Genomic DNA, 19746 nt, shown 5'->3' on the forward strand with positions numbered 1-19746 from the left:
GCATATCTCAACACTTTACTCTGTTATCACCAGAAATTGGTCGCTCTAGTCGCCGATTTACGATATTTAATGACATTACTTTTCTTTTGAAATTTCCAATTTAATTATGCTTTTTGGTGCACCAAATTTTTGTTATGTACCGCAATCAAACATTTTTCAGTTTTCAAGCAAATTTTGTCTATCCCTGTAACTGTTTCCTTTCTTTTTATATCATATTTTTACGACATTACACGTTTTAGAGCAGACTGCAAATCCTGAAAACTGGGAGACACATTTTAACATACTATTTGCCAAAGTGATAAAAAGACAGAGACTTGTTATAAAATATGACATGAAAAATGATACTTAATGTCTTACAACAAAGATATTTAAAACTTTATGTCGAAACATGGTTTTCAAAGATTTTACATTTCGACACCTTTCGGTTTTGTTAATATTTTCCTATTTCTTAAAATCAACGAACAGCAAAACCATATCAGGAACACTTTCAAGTCATTCAGCCATTAACGAATGGGGACAGTATTTAACAACATTTTGCTTTCATGGTAAATTGCTTTTGTTTGGTTTGCAGTTCAACACATTTTCAAAATTACCCTTCTACCATGTCTACTACCCTTTTTTTGATTCTTTGTTCTAAACAATTTTCTAAATTGTTTTCCCATAATTCAAAAAATCATTTTTGACACAGAATCTACCAGCCAGGGATTCTTCATTCTTATGCATACCCCCCTGACAAACATGCCTGATAAATACACTTTTTTAAGCTGAAGTTGACAGAGAAATTATTTAGCTAACTGGGCTCTGGTAAGGGGTTGGTTGCAGGTTGGTATACATGGTATAGTCATATCAGTGGTAATTTTGAAACAAATCTTGTGCTCATGCAAATTTTTAAGTCTTTAAAGGCCTTTATATTTTGTTTGTTTGATGTCTGCTATGATACACCTTATCGCTATTCCCGGCTGACCCGTCCGCTTGAACTTTTGACGTCAACAACAATCACTTTTCCATTGTGGCGTCAGACATTTTGTTTTATGACGTCAAAATTTTACGGGAACCTGTGTGATTTCCAGCAATGGCGGACAAATAGCGATAAGGTGTATTAGAACTAGCTCTGTGTTTTTATGGTAGTTTGTTGGCCTCATGTGTTGGATGTTAGAGGTTAGAACCCTGGCTATATCAAATTAAAGACTTTGAAAAATGGTACTAGCCGCTATTAAAGCCATTAGAAAGCATGTAGAATTAAGTAGAAAGAACAGCAGACTGTTTGGCTTGGAGTCAAAGTTATGCAGTCTGCGCCAAAAACTTTTTTGACTACTAGTCCGATAACTAAATATCAAAACTTGTCCCTATAAACCTATATTAAATTTTGAAAATTTTCACTAGCCCGAAACAATATTTACTAGTCTGGGGCATCGGACTAGTGGTTAACAGTGCAGACTGGTTATGTGTCTTGGTAAATTGATATGTATTCCTTCATCATGTTCATTCTGTTACCTTGTAACTAGCACATTATAAACCAGTCGCACCATGGGAGTAAAATGAAAATAAATGACTGATTAATTAGCATCAATATAGTACTTCCATGGTCGCACTGAGAGTGTCAGTATTTTCAACGCAGGGTTTATAGTCATACATGCCTATCATATTTTCAGTCATCTGCCTTAATATGCATTTTACATTGCATATGAATGTTAAAAACAGCCATCCATCTATCCATTGATCCATCTGCTGCATGTGCAGAAATTTATAAACATCAGAGAAATTTAATCCCTATTACCATGATTACATGTTTCACTAGGATTACCTTGTCTGATTGAAAGTAGTCTAAAATTGACACTATATGATTCAGACCATAGTTGGAGACTACTGTTAAGACTGTCAGAGTCTGTGCAAAAAACAAATTACGGACTCGGACTACATTTATTTCTAGAACTAAATATAAGAATAATAAGATGTGGTATAATTGCCAATGAGACAAGTCTCAATCAGAGACCAAATGATGAAGCTCATTTCAAGATACATGCAACATATTTTACATATATATGTGTTTTTTCCCCTAATTTCATGAAAACATTATTTTGGATATCTATTTTCTTCATAATTTATAAATTTATGCAAGCCTGAACCAATGTTTAATACTCACAGACTTTAGGGTATGTGGGTTTATGTAGAATCCAGTTTCGTAAAGAAGTGGATGTCTATGAAAACTTGAACATAAAAATAGGTTTTACATATGTTGGGCTCTAAGTCACTATGATGAGAATCAGAATGAATTTAACAGAGACTATAAATAGACCGTCCCCAACACTATAACTCTTGAAAATGTGAATTAATGTATGAAATAAGATTATCACTGACAAAGTACCAGATTTTGAAGTGGTATATACTAGTATTGCTAGGTTACATTTTGGTCTAGTAATCTCAATCAGTTAGTTTAAAATAATGTACAATAAATTAGTATTTATATCATCATGATCATGACTACTATGCATTTTTATTCAAAATTATATTGACATTAATATTTTATAACAGGTCAAGCTTTATTGAACTACACCTTGAATGATACAGGTCATTCCTCACCAAAGTTTGTTTTGTTTTTAAATGATGATTGGAATGATGCATTACAAGAAGACGCATGTGAAAATAAATTTGAATTAGCCAGGGCTGTATGTAGGTATTATTTGTAAAGTTTAAACTTTCATTTATTTTTTTTATTTTTATCACAAAAGTAACAAGATTATGTAAATATGAAAATAAGAGGATGTGATATGATTGAAACATCTCTCTACCAAAGACCAAATGACATTAACAATTCTAAGTCACTGCACTTTATTTGACAACTTGATATAAAAACTTTAAAAATAATTACTCATGCATTACATTTGATAATGTCACATGATGTAGTGGAATACAGATGTTATGAGATATGCATACAATGCTATGATTTGCAGGAGGTACAAAGGGATGAATTTTGGATATGCTCTTTTAAAGGAAATGTAATAATGTTCAATTAATGATGTCAACAAAAACTCAATTGAAAATCAAGGAACTAATTTTGGCATGTTTTTTTCAAATATTAAATATGTAAGGTACAGAGTATATCTCTTTAATCTTCCATATAAGAAAACATGAATGCATAAATTTGACTTACAGATCAAGATTTGTTTGCTTTCAAGTTGACCAAATTTCTCCAGAATTATGGCCCTTAGTCTGCATACCAGTTGGTCCACTTATCAGAGGCTTTCTTGTCAAACCAGCAAATTTAGTTTGGTGGAAATTTCATAAATATCTGACCCAAACTACATTAACTATATTTAATTTTTTCTTGTTGAATAAATACCATTTTATTAAAGAAAACATACCTAAAAAGTACTATCTTTTGCTTAATCATGCACATGGCTAAGGTGTATAATTTTTAAAGATTTTACGTTCTTATCATTACTTATGAACAGATCAAATAAAGAACAGAACTGGTAACTTTACAGTAAGTTACATAGATAAACCACACCTTTATCATGTGTTATACGTGGACGATAACACCTGTGGAGATGACAGTCGAGAGATCAAACCTAACTACATACATTATACAATACAATTACTCAACCCAGACTCCCTAGGGAACCCTACAGAACATTTTGGAGATGATGAAACAGGTAAATACTAAAGATATTTATAGAATGTGACATGAGATAAAGGTCAATGAAACAGCATTCTAACATCACAATAAATAGAAAGCCATCTAGAGGTCAACATATAATCCATATGAATATATGAATATAATTATTTTCTGTGACTGTATCTTACATTAATTTGTAGGATCCTTTACTATAGATAATTTAGCTGATCTGTAACAATAACATCTTCATGCCTTATATATCATGTACTGTAGTACGCCGCTAGATTAAAACTGACGTGGAAAGGTAACACATGCCCACCGAAAGCTCTTTTTTTGAGAGCCCAGGTGGTCGTGTGGTCTAGCGGGACGGCTGCAGTGCAGGCGATTTGGTGTCACGATATCACAGTAGCATGGGTTCGAATCCCGGCGAGGGAAGAACCAAAAATTTGCGAAAGCAAATTTACAGATCTAACATTGTTGGGTTGATGTTTAGACGAGTTGTATATACATTATGTACACAGCCATGTATCACCATCATTGATGGCGATCCGATGGATACATCTGTTGTAGGGTTGTCACTGACTCAGACGTACTTATGAATATAATTATTTTCTGTGACTGTATCTTACATTAATTTGTAGGATCCTTTACTATAGATAATTTAGCTGATCTGTAACAATAACATCTTCATGCCTTATATATCATGTACTGTAGTACGCCGCTAGATTAAAACTGACGTGGAAAGGTAACACATGCCCACCGAAAGCTCTTTTTTTGAGAGCCCAGGTGGTCGTGTGGTCTAGCGGGACGGCTGCAGTGCAGGCGATTTGGTGTCACGATATCACAGTAGCATGGGTTCGAATCCCGGCGAGGGAAGAACCAAAAATTTGCGAAAGCAAATTTACAGATCTAACATTGTTGGGTTGATGTTTAGACGAGTTGTATATACATTATGTACACAGCCATGTATCACCATCATTGATGGCGATCCGATGGATACATCTGTTGTAGGGTTGTCACTGACTCAGACGTACTTATGAATATAATTATTTTCTGTGACTGTATCTTACATTAATTTGTAGGATCCTTTACTATAGATAATTTAGCTGATCTGTAACAATAACATCTTCATGCCTTATATATCATGTACTGTAGTACGCCGCTAGATTAAAACTGACGTGGAAAGGTAACACATGCCCACCGAAAGCTCTTTTTTTGAGAGCCCAGGTGGTCGTGTGGTCTAGCGGGACGGCTGCAGTGCAGGCGATTTGGTGTCACGATATCACAGTAGCATGGGTTCGAATCCCGGCGAGGGAAGAACCAAAAATTTGCGAAAGCAAATTTACAGATCTAACATTGTTGGGTTGATGTTTAGACGAGTTGTATATACATTATGTACACAGCCATGTATCACCATCATTGATGGCGATCCGATGGATACATCTGTTGTAGGGTTGTCACTGACTCAGACGTACTTATGAATATAATTATTTTCTGTGACTGTATCTTACATTAATTTGTAGGATCCTTTACTATAGATAATTTAGCTGATCTGTAACAATAACATCTTCATGCCTTATATATCATGTACTGTAGTACGCCGCTAGATTAAAACTGACGTGGAAAGGTAACACATGCCCACCGAAAGCTCTTTTTTTGAGAGCCCAGGTGGTCGTGTGGTCTAGCGGGACGGCTGCAGTGCAGGCGATTTGGTGTCACGATATCACAGTAGCATGGGTTCGAATCCCGGCGAGGGAAGAACCAAAAATTTGCGAAAGCAAATTTACAGATCTAACATTGTTGGGTTGATGTTTAGACGAGTTGTATATACATTATGTACACAGCCATGTATCACCATCATTGATGGCGATCCGATGGATACATCTGTTGTAGGGTTGTCACTGACTCAGACGTACTTATGAATATAATTATTTTCTGTGACTGTATCTTACATTAATTTGTAGGATCCTTTACTATAGATAATTTAGCTGATCTGTAACAATAACATCTTCATGCCTTATATATCATGTACTGTAGTACGCCGCTAGATTAAAACTGACGTGGAAAGGTAACACATGCCCACCGAAAGCTCTTTTTTTGAGAGCCCAGGTGGTCGTGTGGTCTAGCGGGACGGCTGCAGTGCAGGCGATTTGGTGTCACGATATCACAGTAGCATGGGTTCGAATCCCGGCATGGAAGAACCAAAAATTTGCGAAAGCAAATTTACAGATCTAACATTGTTGGGTTGATGTTTAGACGAGTTGTATATATATATATATATATATATGCCCCGGCCGGGGAGGAAGTTATGAATCAAATCTACTCTAACATCGTTAGGTTGATTTTCTAGGCACTTTATATATGTATAACATACAGATCTAACATTGTTAGGTTGATGTTTAGACGAGTTGTATATACAGAATGTACACAGCCATGTATCACCATCACTGCTGGTGATCCGATGGATAAATCTGTTGTAGAGTTGTCACTGGTTCAGACGTATATTTATATATATATATAAAATGATTTCATACATTTCTACAAAGATATCTATAAACAAAGCATAACTGAGTGCTTTGTTTCCTTTTTTCTCTTATTTTACTCTATTTGATTTCGATAACCATTTACTGCATTCAAATTTTAACAAATTATTAAAATTTCTTTTTCAGGACTTCTAAGATTTTACCAGTTATTGACTTTAGCCTATTTTGTATTAGGATGTATATTTGCTCCACGATTGTACGAAACATTAAGTAAAGGAGGACCAATGCAGCTAGTCATACAATTACTATCAGTGTCTACATGTCTTCAGGCATTAGGGAGCTTTATCATGATGATTCATTTACAAAGGTTTGTTCTTCATTTATTTCTGTTCATAGATAGAAATTTATTTATTAAGGTCTTGTCTAAAGAAATTATGATCTCTTTGTGTCATGGCTTTAAAAAAAAAAAAGAAGATGTGCTGTGATTGCCAATGAGACATAATGACGTAGAAGCTAGCAACTATAGGTCACACTACATACTTTGACAATAAGTAAAACCCATACCACAAAGCAAGCTACAAAAGACTCCAAATGACAAATGTAAAACAATCAAACGAGAAAACTTACAGCCTGCTTTCTGTACAAAACAATAAGGAAAAAACAAATATGATATACAGCATCCAATGACAAATACTAAATTAAAAAAATCAAAGCATTTAGAGAAAATCTTACACGGGGTAACATTGTTTATTAGGTCAAGATCTATCTGCCCTGAAATTTTCAGATGAATCAGAGAACTCGTTGTTGGGTTGCTGCCCCTTAATTGGTAATTTTAAGGAAATTTTGCCGATTTTAGCTCAGGGCCAAGTGAGCTTTCTCATCACTTTGCGTCCAGTGTCGTCGTCTTCCGGCGTCATTTACTTTAACAAAAATCTTCTCCTCTGAAACTTCTGGGCCAAATTAAACTAAACTTGGCCACAATCATCATTGGGGTTTCTAGTTTAATAAATGTTTCCGGTGACCCAGCCAACCAACCAAGATGGCCGCCATGGCTAAAAATTGAACATAGGGGTAAAATTTAGATTTTAGCGTATAACTCTGAAACCAAAGCATTTAGAGCCAATCTGACACGGGGTAACATTGTTTATCAAGTCAATATCTATCTGCCCTGAAATTTTCAGATGAATTGGACAATCGGTTGTTGGGTTGCTGCCCCCCAATTGGTAATTTTTAAAGAAATTTTGCCGTTCTTATTATCTTGAATACTATTATAGATGGAGATAAACTGTAAACAGCAATAATGTTCAGCAAAGTAAGATCTACAAATAAGTCAACATGACCAAAATGGTCAGTTGACCCCTTAAGGAGTTTTTGCCCTTTATAGTCAATTTTTAACAATTTCATTAATTGGGTAAAGTTTTGTAAATTTCTACAAAATAATTTCCTCTGTTACTAATGGGCAAAGTTCATTATAGATAGAGATAATTGTAAGTAGCAAGAACTTCAAACACATCACCATCACCAAAACACAATTTTGTCATGAATCCATATGTGTCCCTTGTTTAATATGCACATAGACCAAGGTGAGCGACACAGGCTCTTAAGAGCCCCTAGTTGGTTATTATCATGAGCAATTATGTTCAGCAAAGTTAGATCTACAAATAAGTCAACATGACCAAAATGGTCAGCTGCCCCATTAAGGAGTAATTGCACTTTATAGTCAATTTTTAACAATTTTTTGTAAATTTTTGTAATGTTTTACAAAATTCTTCTCCTTTGAAGCTACTAAGACAAATTTAACCAAACTTGTCCACAATCATCATTAGGGTATCTAGTTTAAAAATGTGTCCGGTGACCCTCCCCGTGAACCAAGATGGCCGCCATGGCTAAAATAGTATATAGGGTAAAATGCAGTTTTTGGCTCATATCTCTAAAACCAAAGCATTTAAAGAAAATCAGCTGTGGATGAAATTGTTCATTAGGTCAAGATCTATCTGCCCTGACATTTTCAGACCAATCTGGCAACTTGTTGTTGGGCTGCTGCCCCTGAATTGGTAATCTTAAGAAAATTTTGCAGCTTTTGGTTATTTCCTAAATATTATTATAGATAAAGATAAACTGTAAATAGCAATAATGTACAGAAAAGTAAGAGCTACAAATAAGTCAACTTGACCAAAGTGGTAAATTGACCCCTTAAGGAGTTATTGTCCTTTTTAGTCAATTTTTAACAATTTTCATAAATTTTGTACATGTAAATTTTTACAAAATATTTTCCACTGTCACTTCTGGGCCAATTTCATTATAGATAGAGATAATTGTAAGCAGCAAGATTGTTCAATAAAGTAAGATCTGCAAACACTTCACCAACACCAAAACACAATTTTGTCATGAATCCATCTGTGTTATTTGTTTAATATGCACATAGACCAAGATGAGCGACACAGGCTCTAACACAGGCTCTTTAGAGCCTTTAGTTATTGACATAACAACAACAAAAATATAGAGAAAACAACTGAATATATGTAATTAAGTAATTGAATAGTTCTTATAGCTTTTTATTGATATGCTTGCAGACATGAAAATTAACCAATTTTGAGGTAGCTATGGAGAATTGATATGTTGTCAGGTTCAAAATTTTCAAACATTTGTTCAACAATAGGTTTAGCACATGTACATGTATTGTTCATTTTAACATTGATGATTTGTGCTGAATTTTTGTTTTCAGTTCATAAGCATTTTATCTTTATGCTTTTGATAAAAGTCAGATATAAATGATGATACATGATTTATATTCAATTTCATTTAATTTCAGGTATTCAAAAGATGGAATGGGTTCATCATTTGTAGAATTGATAGCTGAATGTAAGTTTAAAATAAAGACAAATGTTTTACCAGTACTGGTGTTTTATTGTTTCATTTCTTATATTGAATAATTTTAAAAGAAAACTTACCCCAAAGTTTTCTAAATATTGAAAGATATATTTAAGGGGATTTAATACAGTTAGAAATAGTATAGTCATGATAGTGTTTGTTTCTTTGTGTTTTTGAGATTGAATGTAAAATAAGATGACTTCTCTGCAAAATCACAAAATAAAGCACATCTTTTCAATAGGTTGAGGCTCCAACTTCTCATACTAAGAATTTTAGAATTTTGATACTAGTTTTAAGGTGATTTAATGAATTCACTTTTAAAAGAACTCTTAAATGGTCTGAAATTGTCACCACAATTTTAACAGGATGCTTTTTATGAAGTTGTGAAAAGTTATAATGATGTTGTATGGGGAGTGAAAATCCTGACAACAACTCAGACATAATACAAATATATGAAGTAGAAAGAACTGAACGGTTTTGATGGGTTCACTGATCTGCCACATGTCACATAGACAACACTGAAATCTTCATCTGAACAAAAGTTTAGGATGTAATTATGATTTTTTGGCAATGATAAGAAAAACAACCTTAAAAAAGATGTTTTAAAAGATTTCCCTCAGTATATAGATCCAGAAAATTCACTATATCTTGAATTTGATGGTATAAATATTTTGATTTACCACTTTTGTATTATTTTGTTTCAGTTTTTGATGTGTTGTCTCAGTTTGCTATGTTGTACATGTTACTCAGTCTAAGTCTTGGATGGACTTTAGGCACAAGTTATAAAGCAGTATCACATCTACATATAATCAGTAAAAAACCTGCAGCTAGGGTTGTAGGTGTCTTGGCTGTAATACAGGTATGTAATACATAACAGTTTTAATGTAAGTCCTATAAATTGGCAAACATAACATCTCTTATTTTTATATCTAAAGGATCTTTCAGTATGCCATCACTTACAATAATTGAATTTAATTGTTTCTGTTAAACAATTTTATTGTGTCTACCCATTTTGCAACCTTAAGTATGTTAGAAAGTATAATATATACTCAGAAAGCTTTGTCAGGTGACATAGCCTTCCATGGACATGATTGAAGACTTTCATTTTGATTTTGAAAATATGTACACCACTAAGTCAGCAATTGTGATATTATTAACATACTGTATTTACCATTAGGTATATTTCCTTGTAGGCAATACTATTTATATGGGAACAGATAGAAGATACAGACCACAGAATGTATCACGCTCATCGTAGTTATGCTGGTTTAGCACTTGTAGTTCTTCGTATTTTATTAGCTGCCTTATTTGCCTGGAATCTCAATGTAACAGTCTCAGCAGAAAGAAGTGCTTTACGTAGGGAATTTTATAAGTCTTTCACTAAAGTAAGTATTTGTTGGTCATATTTTGTTGATAAAGACGATGAAAATAACATAACATATACTAATATACTTTATTTGAGTGCCATCATATATTCACAATGAACTTATTGGTTCCACTTGTTATATAGTCTTAAGAAAAATACTGGTGAATTTTAATTCTCCTTGATTATGTTTTTACGATGTAATTGGACAATCTATTTTTAAAGAAGATCATAAAGATATACATGTAACGTAAAGTTTTACTTGGTTCTGAATTTACTTTCATTATTACATTTACAAACCACAAATATGTTTTAAGACATTTTAACAGAAAACGTCATGAAGTTCTATCTGTAACTGTGGCTTCATATATACAGTCCACCACACAGCCCTTTATTTTTTGCTCTTCTGGAGCGCTCTTTCATCTGGTATTAAATGTCAGATAAGCTTAAGTATTATCTAAGTACTTGTCACTTTCAATTAAATACATTATTGTTTTAATTTTTTTTCTGTAAAAAGTTAAATTATGTACAAGATAGAGTAATATGATTCCCAACAATGTAAACACTACCTGACTACAGTTTTGTCATAGATGAAGATTTCACATTATGAATAAATAGCTGCGCCATAAGCGCATGATACGGCTGTCACATTTTCATAGAATAAAATTCAATTACTTTCAATGTCATATTAGAAATTTGTGAAAATCAAAAGGAAACTTACATCAATGGATATTAACAATTCACCAAAGTTGCATGAGAATAGCTGAAAGCATTTTTGAGTAACAGTTACTGTCTGAAAACTGAAAAATCTCCCTTTTTCATAATTTTTCATCATTAATTTTATAGACTGGACGTTGTGATTAAAATAGGGTAGGAGGTGCTTTAGTCAATACAAAATAAGATTGGTGTTTGTGACCTCTCCGCAAAGCACAAATCATTTAAGAGTAACTGCAAAGTATGGTTAGCTAAGAATTGGAATGTTGTTTCTCAGATGACTAAAGGACAAAACAACAGTTTCATTTGTCCTAAAATATTATAAATCATTATTAAGGAATGTGTGTGTGTGGAGGGGGAGGATATTCTGGTATAGCCTTTGTGAATAAATTGTGAATCCTTATTTATGTATTTCAATTCATAAGTAAAATTTAAATGATTTTTTTTTTTAAATTTTTCAACCTCCCTTTTTTGTTCTTTATTTTATTAACTTGAATTGTGTGATACATGTAAAGTGCAAAATAACTGATAAGATGAACTTTGAAAATGCCACTTGTCATGCATTTTTTAATGTAAATTGTTATCTATTTAAAATGTTCTTATTTATTATAACTAGTTGAAATGTTTATACCAAACAGCTACTTTCTGTTAATTTCTGTCATGACATTGTTTATTCTTTTATCTATATTATACAACTGAAATTGTATTTCTGTATTCTGCACAAAAACAATGCCATATGTGTGTACACAAGATTTAACACAAAAGATGCAGAAATTATCACTGTAGCTAACATGATATTTGAACCGACCCAACCTGTGTAATGTTAATTTTACTGATAAAATTAAAAATTTGCCAAATTTGATTTAATGAATGTTGACAGCCACTTAGATTTTATGTTGTTTTTATCTAAACAGTAGTTTTGTAAAAAAAAAATCAATTTGAGGGCTGTATGTAGGACTGTATAGTCATCATATTTTCTCCTTAAAAATTTATACATTCCTTGATTTCAAATTTTTGGTTTTGATCATTTCCTAAGAAAAAAATGGCATAGTACCGAAAGGCATCATGTCACAAGTATTTTTAGCACTACCATTTCCATTATATGTGCCTGATGAACCATTCCCATTCTTTGAATAAAATCATGTTTTATATTGTTGTATTTTTTACTATTTCAGAGTTGTATGTTATGGTTTTTATGTTATCCCTTGATAGTGGTGATATCATGGATATTTTATGAATATCTTAGATATAAGGTAAGATATCCATTAAAAATTATTGCAAGTAGGAACATATTTAATTTGAAGAATTGGTAGTTATAGATCAAGTTCATGTTAAATTTTGAATATCCCGATTTTCAGGGATTAAGGGCCCTTGGACATGTTGGAACCAACAGCTGATAGTGGAATTTTTGTCATACCTGTTCTGATTTTTTTATTTACAAATGTACATTAGAATAAAAAAAAGTGGATCAATACAGTTAATTTAAGTAAACACATATCATAAAGAAGATTTTTATAATTTTTTTTGTGTAACACTTATGTACTTAAAATTCAAATACATCAAATTAAGCTGGATTTTTTGTTGTTGGAAAGTAACATGGTATTAAGGAAAATATAAGTGAAGTTTCAGTTTTATACATGTTGCAAATGTGATAAAATTAACTTCCGTCAGAAAGCTTGTTAAGACAAATAATCCATGGATATTTACTGAAGAGAAAACTATATAAAATTGGAAAAAATGAATTCAATAAATACTATAATTGATATTTACATTTTTTAAATGTATAGAAGACTTGAAGTAGAAATTTAAAAAAAAGAAATGGCATTTATAACAATTCCTACTTCCAATTTGAGCTAGCAAGCTTTTTGTGAGACAAGTGGTAAGGTATAAAATTGTTGAATCAATACAATACAATAATAATTTATTAACGTCTCGCCATCAATAATACAGTATACACATTTTACATTATAAAAGTAAACCTTTTTAAAACTATTAATGCCATTCTAAAAATAATTATGAGAGACGGAGTAAAAGGAACTAGTATTTACAAATTTTCAAAAAGCTATTATAAAACAAATGTTAAATCATAAAACATATTAACATCAATTATCGGTATAAAACAAAGTCTTCTACGGTCTAAAATAAGCTTGCAGGTTTTGGCACATTTTTGTATCACATTAATTTATCACTCGTTAAAATAAATGAAAGTTTCAATGAATTTAGACTAAAATTTTCGTTTTCAAAGTTTAAAATCTTATACAGTTCGTCTCTAAGATCATCGTACAACAGACATTCAGTCAATACAGACTCCCCTGTTTCAATGTGATCGTCACAAACAAAACAAGTTCTTTGATCTATTGGAAGATTCTCGTAACGTCCTGTCTCCACACGTATTGGGGCAACACCACAGTGAAACTGAGAGTAAGCTCTTCTGTGTGATGGTATAATAAGTTTATCTAAGTAAAGTTCTGTATATACATCCTGTTTAAATGTTCTATATGTACGTAATTTGTTACCTCCTGGTCCATTTGATATTATATAAAATCCATAAATGAAACTAATTAATGCTTGTGGTTTTCATTTCAGTTGATTACAATGGCAGTTGTAATGAGTCAGTGTGGAGCTGTGGCCATGCTGTACAAGTTATTCCTGTCTAGAAGCCTATATTGGGAAATATCTGCTTTATCAAGTTCTCTCCCCTTACATGTCAGAATGGATAAAACATTAGGATACAAATTATACTCATGACAGAACAACATGGATAATTAACTTTGTCCAAAACTGTGTTCAGAAGATGTGAAGGGACCAATATGGTCATTATATATGAAAATATTACTTTGTTTAACTGATCTTCAGTGGCATTGAAAGTTCAGAATGTCCCAGCAGAAAGTATGTAGGACACATCCAAGATATAACATCAGCACAGAGGGTCATACCAAAGGATTTGATTCTGTCTGGAAATGGACAGTATTGACACTTTAGGCTTTATTTGAACATGTTAAATGGGTATTTTTATAATTTCTTTCCATCCACACATATTCTGGAAGAAAAACATATGAAATTGTTTTTTACATATTCATCATATTTTATATAAATGTAGATTTTCTAAAAAATGGGAATGATGAAATAGAGTTTCAAATGGCCCAAATGTCTGTGTGAGCAATTGCTATTGTTTGGTTTCTGTTGTCGTCCTGTCATTCATGAACCTTACAAAAATCTTCTGTTCTGAAACTAATGGGCCAATTAGGGTATCTAGTGTAAAAACATGTGTCTGGTAATTCTGCTTGCAACCAACATGGCCACCAAAACCAAAAACTGCCGGACTTCTCCTTTTATATATATCAATAGCAAAAATGATCAGCAAGACAAGATCTACTTGCCTGCATGGGAACTTGACCGCGGCTTCCCACCACGCTTTTCTCCAGCATGGAGAAATTTCAACCAATAACTTGATCTCTCTGCCCCGTACCTCGAGAAACCCACAATAGCCCGCATGGGAACTAGTCTGTGGCTTCCCACTTCATGTGGAAAACAGCAGAAATCCTCAGTCTCCTTATAGTAGGCATTGCCCTTAAAAATTTTGATTGACATTTTAGATTTTTGGTTAAAACTATGTTACAGAAAAAGTGTAAACAACAAAAATGATCAGCCAAAAATACTTTTATTCGTGCATTATATTCTGGAATAACATTGTAGAGTGCATGGCCATTGTTAAAGATGCATATAGGTGATTGACACAAGCTCTTTAGATACTCTATTTTTGTATGGGATTCTTTTTATTATTGTTTTGTGTTGGTTTATTTTGGGGGAGGGATGTATTTGATTAAGTTATGTTAGACATTAGTATACTCCAATTTAATGTTATATTTACTGTGGCAATTGTGTGAACTGAGCAGATTATTTTAAGTGAGAATGTTACATATCATATACAAATTTGCTCATTAAATGGTTATGTATTCAATGTATGAATGATTAATGAAACATTTATGAAGGGTAAGTTGTCTTTAAATTGTTGCGATTGATAATACAAACTTTTGTAGCTATGTAATCTCCCACTAGGTACACATAACCTTTATCAGTATCAGGTTATACTAGTCCTAAGCTAGTGAAAGGTAGAACTGAATAAATGTGCTACATTCATAAGACAAAAGTAATTTATTTATTCCCTCCATATATACTACATTGCATTTTTTTCCTTCCTCTAAATTCAAATTTCTTGTACTTCGTCCAACCATCTGATTTGTGATTGAATTTCTCATATTGAGCATGGAATTTGCCTATTTATCTGCATATATATGATAAAGAAGATAAAAACGGGTGTAAATCTGGAGTAAAAATGGTAGCATATCTCTTTTTGTTTCATTACAAATTAAATTTGAAGGTATAGCTTTTTATTTTCTTATGCTTATTTGAACACAAATTATAATTTTATCAATTTCAATTTTTGTTAAAACTAAATACAGATCTTGATAACTTATAAATGCAAGATTCATTTGTGATGGCAAATTATGATGAATAGCAATAAAAGTGTCTTTGAACCAATCAAAGAATGAAAAATTAAAACATTTTGTAAAAATTTCTTGTCCATAGACTGGTCTGACAAATTGTATTGGCTGTAGCTACTGTAAAACATTTAAATAGAACTTGTATGAGTACCACATTACTTATTGTTTTTATTATGAAAAATACTCTAAAATATTTCTAAATCTGTTATTTAGTTCGAATCATTATGGTGACAGCTTACCTGTATTACATGTATGTTGTTTAAGTTAATGACTGATGCCAATTCATTGTCATATTTTATTTTGTTGAAATAAGCAATCATTATCTGTAGCATAAGTTTTTGATAGTCCTGTAGAAAGTTTTCTAGGTTAGACAGCATCATAAAATACAAAGTATCAATCAAACATTCCTAAAAATAAATTAACCATAGAAAGATGGAGCTTTTATTAAACTGGTTTCTGTCTGTTTATATGATTTATAAATGTATGAATTTTCACAGAATTCTTTGAAACAGGATTTTTTTATTTCAGTTGATTGCGTTTAAAAGTAAGAAAGCAACGTTTGATAATCCACTGTTACCTGTTTTAAACTAAATAAATGACTGCTGTTTTCCATTTACCATTGTTGAAAATAATCATATTCATCTGTTTCAATATTGTCAAGTGAAGAGTTAAATCATCTGCATCTTTTTTTGTGGTAATTGTTCTAATACTAGGTGTTTAAGTCATCAAATGGTGCAATGATTATTTTATGTCAAAATGTAAAGTTGTTGTTATGACAACAAATAAAATATTTATTGTTTTCAAATCTTGTTCTTAATTAATGCTTCACAGTTTCCAAATTCCTTAGGCACATGAACTATAGGCATGTTTTAATAGATCTCACAAAAGTAATACACATTAAAATAAGAGTGCACACTCTGAAATATCTCAGTGATCCATGCAAAAGAGGGAACATGTCAGAGAGACACATGTCTTACAATGATTCCATACACCAAATATAGTTAACCCTTTGCTAGTGAAGTGTGAGAAACAGACTAAACCAAGAAAACTAAACCTTGCCGTATGAACCTTTAAATGAGGTCAAGGTCAGATGAACTCTGCCCGACCGACATATACACCTTCCAATCATTCCAAACACCACACAATATTAGCCGATGGCTCATATGTAATTAAAGATATGTAATTAAAGTATCTGCGAAACAAACCTAACCATGAAAACAAAACTGACTTTTGAGCAAGATCAGATGACAATGCCAGACAAACATGTAGACATAATCATTTCATACACCAAATATGGTTGACCTAATGCTTAAAGTGCCTGATAGACGGACCTTACCATGATAAATTGATCAATAATGCATCATGAGGTAAGGGTCAAGTGAGTCCTGTCTGATGGACATTTTTTGCAAGGGTCAAATATGAATATATTTCCTGTCACCCATAATAAGTGAGGAATTCACATGTCAAAAAACTATAGTCTTTTAAGCAGTCGTTGAAGCACGAAACTGAGGTCAAGGACATGTGACAGACACAAACTTTGCAACATAAAACATCTGCTTAAACTATGAAGCATTCAGGCCTAGTGTCTCTTAAAATAAGAAGCTATATACAAATAGGTTACATACTGCTACTTTCCTTGCAGATGAAAAACAAATAATTGCAAATTGGAATCTAGGTTTGCACATCACATGAGCTTCATAAAATTTCTTTCAAATAAGTTCTTGTGCATTGAATTATGAAACATTTTCTATTATGTTTTTGAATGTAAAACATGTGAAACTTCACTTGTTGGATTTCTTGCCAAACAAAATATCTAAAAAGTTCAGTGTTTATTATTTGTTGCTGTTGGTTGTCATATTAGGGAGAGGGTTGAGGGTATTTGTTGCTGTTGGTTGTCGGGTTAGGGGAGGGTTGAGGGTATTTGTTGCTGTTGGTTGTCATATTAGGGAGAGGGTTGAGGGTATTTGTTGCTGTTGGTTGTCATATTAGGGAGAGGGTTGAGGGTATTTGTTGCTGTTGGTTGTCATATTAGGGAGAGGGTTGAGGGTATTTGTTGCTGTTGGTTGTCATATTAGGGAGAGGGTTGAGGGTATTTGTTGCTGTTGGTTGTCATATTAGGGAGAGGGTTGAGGGTATTTGTTGCTGTTGGTTGTCGGGTTAGGGGAGGGTTGAGGGTATTTGTTGCTGTTGGTTGTCATATTAGGGGGAGGGTTGAGGGTATTTGTTGCTGTTGGTTGTCATATTAGGGGGAGGGTTGAGGGTATTTGTTGCTGTTGGTTGTCATATTAGGGAGAGGGTTGAGGGTATTTGTTGCTGTTGGTTGTCGGGTTAGGGGAGGGTTGAGGGTATTTGTTGCTGTTGGTTGTCATATTAGGGAGAGGGTTGAGGGTATTTGTTGCTGTTGGTTGTCATATTAGGGAGAGGGTTGAGGGTATTTGTTGCTGTTGGTTGTCATATTAGGGAGAGGGTTGAGGGTATTTGTTGCTGTTGGTTGTCATATTAGGGAGAGGGTTGAGGGTATTTGTTGCTGTTGGTTGTCGGGTTAGGGGAGGGTTGAGGGTATTTGTTGCTGTTGGTTGTCATATTAGGGAGAGGGTTGAGAGTATTTGTTGCTGTTGGTTGTCATATTAGGGAGAGGGTTGAGAGTATTTGTTGCTGTTGGTTGTCATATTAGGGAGAGGGTTGAGGGTATTTGTTGCTGTTGGTTGTCGGGTTAGGGGAGGGTTGAGGGTATTTGTTGCTGTTGGTTGTCATATTAGGGAGAGGGTTGAGAGTATTTGTTGCTGTTGGTTGTCATATTAGGGAGAGGGTTGAGGGTATTTGTTGCTGTTGGTTGTCGGGTTAGGGGAGGGTTGAGGGTATTTGTTGCTGTTGGTTGTCATATTAGGGAGAGGGTTGAGAGTATTTGTTGCTGTTGGTTGTCATATTAGGGAGAGGGTTGAGAGTATTTGTTGCTGTTGGTTGTCATATTAGGGAGAGGGTTGAGGGTATTTGTTGCTGTTGGTTGTCGGGTTAGGGGAGGGTTGAGGGTATTTGTTGCTGTTGGTTGTCATATTAGGGAGAGGGTTGAGAGTATTTGTTGCTGTTGGTTGTCATATTAGGGAGAGGGTTGAGGGTATTTGTTGCTGTTGGTTGTCGGGTTAGGGGAGGGTTGAGGGTATTTGTTGCTGTTGGTTGTCATATTAGGGGGAGGGTTGAGAGTATTTGTTGCTGTTGGTTGTCATATTAGGGAGAGGGTTGAGGGTATTTGTTGCTGTTGGTTGTCGGGTTAGGGGAGGGTTGAGGATTCACAAACATGTTTAACCTGCCACATTTGTTATGTACCTGTTCCAAGTCAAGTTTCTATAGTTTAGTGGTTGTCATTGGTTCATGTCTTCCATAATTGTTTTCGTAAACTGTTTTGTTATAAATGAGGCTGTTTGTTTTTCTCAATTGAATTGTTTTAGTTTTTCATGGCTGACCACACAGTATGTTTTTTTTTCTCATTGTTGCAATCCATACTGTTGCCATTAATTGCTAACATCCACTTCATTTGAACTTTGGTTGATAGTTGAATCATCAGCAATCATACCCCATTCCTTTTATGTTATTTTGGAACTGTGCTTCAATTTTTTGAACATGCTTCAATTTATCAATGTGTTAAATAAACCTGAAATTTTTTCAACACTTTTCTCAGATACTATTAAACACAATGAATTTTTAATTCATCAGCAGCTTGACAGCACCAGGGTTGTTATGTTTGACGGCTTTTCAAATCTTGTTCATCAGTGTGTCAACAATTGAAATGATAATAAAGATTCACTTTCACCAATTCTCTTGTTATTTAAAAACAAAAATTGATGAAAGTTCCCTTTTGATTTAGAAATTGTTTGGCTTCATCATTCCAGACTGACAGGACTTTAGAGTTTAGTTGTTAATTTCTGTGTCATTTGGTCTCTGGTGGAGAGTTGTCTCATTGGCAATCACACCACATCTTTTTTTTTATTTAACCATCCACTTGTTTTTACCCTACCGCACAATCACCACTTCAGGTGTTGGTTCACTTATTTTTATAATTTAACCGTCAAATTAAGGCAATTTTTGACATACTGGGTTCTTACTTCTGTATGCCTAAAAACTTGACTTGATTGTTGAAATTGATAAAAAGAAGCTCATTTTCAAAAAAAATATTTTCTGGTTTGTCATTCCCATGTT

General features: G+C 33.3%; 1 protein-coding gene across 1 annotated transcript; it reads left to right on the plus strand.

Annotated features, from left to right (window-relative positions):
* Positions 1 to 8: 8 nt before the first annotated feature.
* Positions 9 to 16357, plus strand: LOC139517460 (integral membrane protein GPR180-like). Its single transcript, XM_071308543.1, has 9 exons — positions 9 to 545; positions 2533 to 2670; positions 3453 to 3653; positions 6286 to 6466; positions 8912 to 8961; positions 9675 to 9829; positions 10164 to 10355; positions 12223 to 12300; positions 13634 to 16357. Exons 1-9 carry the CDS (start codon positions 389 to 391, stop codon positions 13793 to 13795), a joined length of 1314 nt encoding a protein of 437 aa, XP_071164644.1. The 5' UTR covers positions 9 to 388; the 3' UTR covers positions 13796 to 16357.
* Positions 16358 to 19746: the final 3389 nt, after the last annotated feature.

Source organism: Mytilus edulis, chromosome 3 (assembly GCF_963676685.1).
Source record: "Mytilus edulis chromosome 3, xbMytEdul2.2, whole genome shotgun sequence".
Lineage (NCBI taxonomy): Eukaryota > Metazoa > Mollusca > Bivalvia > Mytilida > Mytilidae > Mytilus > Mytilus edulis.

Coding starts and splice junctions, on each gene's coding strand:
- LOC139517460 (XM_071308543.1), top strand. CDS start 389: ATGGTTTTCAAAGATTTTACATTTCGACACCTTTCGGTTTTGTTAATA. Junction 2,671..3,452: donor TGAATTAGCCAGGGCTGTAT/GTAGGTATTATT, acceptor ACTTATGAACAG/ATCAAATAAAGAACAGAACT. Junction 9,830..10,163: donor GTGTCTTGGCTGTAATACAG/GTATGTAATACA, acceptor ATTTCCTTGTAG/GCAATACTATTTATATGGGA.